The following is a 3,626-nucleotide window of genomic DNA, read 5'->3' as shown; positions in this document are numbered from 1 at the left end:
TTAACCGTCACATCTCAACTTCATATTTGTTTTTTTTCTGGCAGTACCCTGGATTTGGTATTTGCTTGGAAACTATTACTATTTCTTAGTTTTACACCATTTGCAATCAGACGAAGCTGAGGACTTTAAAAAACCATCGAAAGTCGTCAAGGTCCATCCTTTTGTGTTTCGTCTTGCTTAGCTCATTTATTTTACTATAAACAGCAAAAAGAAATGAAGGACAGGAGGGAGACTTTCATGGGTGCTGGACATGTCGTACCTGTTGGTCTGGGTAGAAGATGCATGGTTGTATGGATGTGTACAAAGTCATCAATGTGCACACTTAAAATATATACACTGTATTGTATTCCTGCTGTACCTTCGCTTAAAAAAAAAAAGGTTGTGAGTCCGGGCGTGAGAAAACCGCGGCGCGCATGCGTGAGCGTGAACGCGCTGGGAGGCCAGAAACAAAGGTGGATGCGCGTGCACAGACGCCCTCGCAGGCCGCCGGAAGCAAAGGCGTGAGCGCGCGTGCGTGCGTGTGCGTGAGCGTGAGCGTGAGCGCGAGCGTGAGCGCGCGGAGGCCGGAAGCGATCGCTGCACAGTCGGGTGGTCGCGGGCCATGGAGGGTAGCTCTTCGGATGGCGGAGCGCCGCCGGAGGGGCTGGCGGAAGAGGCCGAGCCTCAGGGCGCCGCCTGGAGCGGGGACAGTGGCACTGTGTCCCAGAGCCACAGCAGCGCCTCGGGGCCGTGGGAGGACGAGGGCGCGGAGGACGGCGCGCCGGGCCGCGACCTGCCGCTGCTTCGCCGCGCCGCTGCGGGCTACGCCGCCTGCCTGCTGCCCGGGGCCGGGGCCGGGGCGCGGCCCGAGGTCGAGGCCCTGGACGCGAGCCTGGAGGACCTGCTCACCAGAGTGGACGAGTTCGTGGGCATGCTGGACATGCTTCGCGGCGACTCGTCCCACGTCGTCAGCGAGGGTGTGCCGCGCATCCACGCGAAGGCCGCCGAGATGCGGCGCATCTACAGCAGGATCGACCGGCTGGAGGCCTTCGTGAGGATGGTGGGGGGCCGCGTGGCCAGGATGGAGGAGCAGGTCACCAAGGCCGAGGCCGAGCTGGGCGCCTTCCCCAGGGCGTTCAAGAAGCTGCTGCACACGATGAACGTGCCCTCGCTCTTTAGCAAATCTGCTCCCTCGAGGCCACAGCAAGCCGGCTACGAAGCCCCCGTCCTGTTTCGGACGGAAGACTACTTTCCTTGTTGCAGTGAAAGGCCTCAGCTCTGACGGCCTGACCACTGCGGCAAGAGGACCCCAGCTGGGGTGCTTACTTCCAGTATGAAGTGAATTGCAAATCCTGCTCATGGACATATGTGATGTTGGAGTGTGGGATTTTAAAGTTTACTTTCTGCAAACTCTCCGTAGTGTATTCATGATTCAGTGTAGAATGTATAGACTTTATGTCTTCCAATTTAAAGAGACAGGGTCTTGGTATGTTGCCCAGGCTGTTCGGAAACTCCTGGGCTCAAGTGATCCTTCCACCTCAGCCTCCCCAGTAGCTGGGACTACGGGGTCGCCACTGCACCCAGCTTGTGTCTTCCAGCTCTAATCAGAAAGCTGCTTGGCGAGGGCATGGGGAGTCAAACTGAATGAACTTTTCTCTGCACTGTGGCTAAACTGTTATTTTTATGGATTTTACTAAACGGCGTTACCTTTTCAAGATTTATATGTTTGTATAATCATAAGAAAATTGAGCCATTAAAGCCTTATTATTCAATCCTAATAGTCATTCAGTTTTCTAGAACCTACTTTTAGGGTAAATGGTACATTTTTAAATATTATATTAAACCTCGTATAGCGTGGATTGTAAACCAAAGGAAATGGGACAATTTCTGAGAATATGTTGATTTTTTGTGACTAATTCCAAAGTTGTATTTGAAAGTATGACCTCACAGTCTTCATTTGTCCATAGCAAACATATATATGTGTATGTGTATATATATATATATATATATATGTGGGTTGCCAATGTTTGGTTTATAATTTAAATATTAATAGAAATTTTGAGTTTTATTGGAAACGATTTCCTTCTGAAAAGAGCTTTACATGTTTCCTTGTGTTTGTTTGAAATAGACGTACTGCTCATGTGCTTTTGGTAGTGGGATAAAGAAAAGGGGCTTGAGTATACCTCCTTTAGAGAGCTAATGTGAAAAGCTGTAGCTTCTATTTCAGAGCATGGTATATTTTTTCTTCTTTTTTTTTTTTTTTTTTTTTTTTCGAGACGGAGTCTCCACTCTGTCGCCCAGGCTGGAGTGCAGTGGTGCAATCTCGGCCCACTGCAAGCTCCGCCTCCCGGGTTCACGCCATTCTCTTGCCTCAGCCTTCTGAGTAGCTGCGACTACAGGCTCCCGCCAGCATTCCCGGCTAATTTTTTTGTATTTTTTTTTTACTAGAGACGGGGTTTCACTGTGTTAGCCAGGATGGTCTCGATTTCCTGACCTCGTGATCCGCCTGCCTCGGCTTCCCATAGTGCTGGGATTACAGGCGTGAGCCAGCGCCCCCAGCCAGATCATGGTATATTTCTTTCCTGTTGAAATAGATAGTTATTTGTGTGAGTGAATGGTATTAGGATTTTCCTGCGGATACAATAGACTTTTATTGAGATTCAAATCTATTTTATAAGGTGGTCCTCCTAAATAGTAGACACTAAAAAAGCATACAGCTTAGGTTGCTTTTGTGTCATTTTCAGTGTCATCAAAGATCTTTGAGGTTCATGGAGTAGCCGTATTTTCATTTAGCTGTGTGTTGTGAAGAATCCGATCATGTAATCTTGCACCTAGCTTTCGTGGACCTTCATTGTCACATATTTACATTTTTTATTCAGGTGGTTCATTGACTACAAATTAAGGAACCCTGAATGTAGAAGCTGAAAGAACAAGTAACCTACATTTAATATTCAGCAACTGCTGGTACCCCATAAGTAATTCATGTATTTTGATGACATAGTCACTGAATATGAAAATATCCTTACATAACAAAACATTGCTAAAAGATTTTTCACTCAGAGTTAACATTCAAAAGCAGTAATTAGGGGCCGGGCGCGGTAGCTCACAAGCACTTTGGGAGGCCCAGGCAGGCGGATCACGAGGTCAGGAGATCAAGACCATCCTGGCTAACACGGTGAAACCCTGTCTTTACTAAAAATACAAAAAAAAAAAAAAAAAAAAAATTAGCGGAGCATGGTGGCAGGCGCCTGTGGTCCCAGCTACTGGGGAGGCTGAGGCAGGAGAATGGTGTGAACCTGGGAGGCGGAGCTTGCAGTGAGCTGAGATGACACCACTGCACTCCACAGAGCGAGACTCCGTCTCAAAAAAAAAAAAAAATCCACCTTGGCACTCCCACTGCATTCCCAGTGCTCTGTCCATCCCCACTGGTACCCAACGCATCCAAGCCACTGGCATCTCTCCTGGGCCACTCAACAGCTTCTTAAGTAGTTTCCTGCTTCCCCTTCCCCGCTCTAAGCCACTCCTGCGTGGAACACAGCAGCCAAGGGGGTCTTTAAACAACATAAATCAGACATACTGGGCTTTGCCGAAAGCTCTCATTAGCTTCTCTTCACATTGGAATAAAGCCCAATTTCTGTTCTCTGGCT

At 48.5% G+C, this 3,626-nt stretch overlaps 1 protein-coding gene across 1 annotated transcript; it reads left to right on the top strand.

Annotated features, from left to right (window-relative positions):
* Positions 1-550: 550 nt before the first annotated feature.
* Positions 551-1,757, top strand: BLOC1S4 (biogenesis of lysosomal organelles complex 1 subunit 4). The gene has a single exon (XM_055246271.2). The coding sequence runs from the start codon at positions 602-604 to the stop codon at positions 1,259-1,261; it is 660 nt and encodes a 219-aa protein (XP_055102246.1). The 5' UTR covers positions 551-601; the 3' UTR covers positions 1,262-1,757.
* Positions 1,758-3,626: the final 1,869 nt, after the last annotated feature.

Source organism: Symphalangus syndactylus, chromosome 16, assembly GCF_028878055.3.
Source record: "Symphalangus syndactylus isolate Jambi chromosome 16, NHGRI_mSymSyn1-v2.1_pri, whole genome shotgun sequence".
NCBI classification, from domain to species: Eukaryota; Metazoa; Chordata; class Mammalia; order Primates; family Hylobatidae; genus Symphalangus; species Symphalangus syndactylus.
Note: the sequence above shows the minus strand (reverse complement) of the source record. Positions and strands in the feature narration are given on the sequence as shown.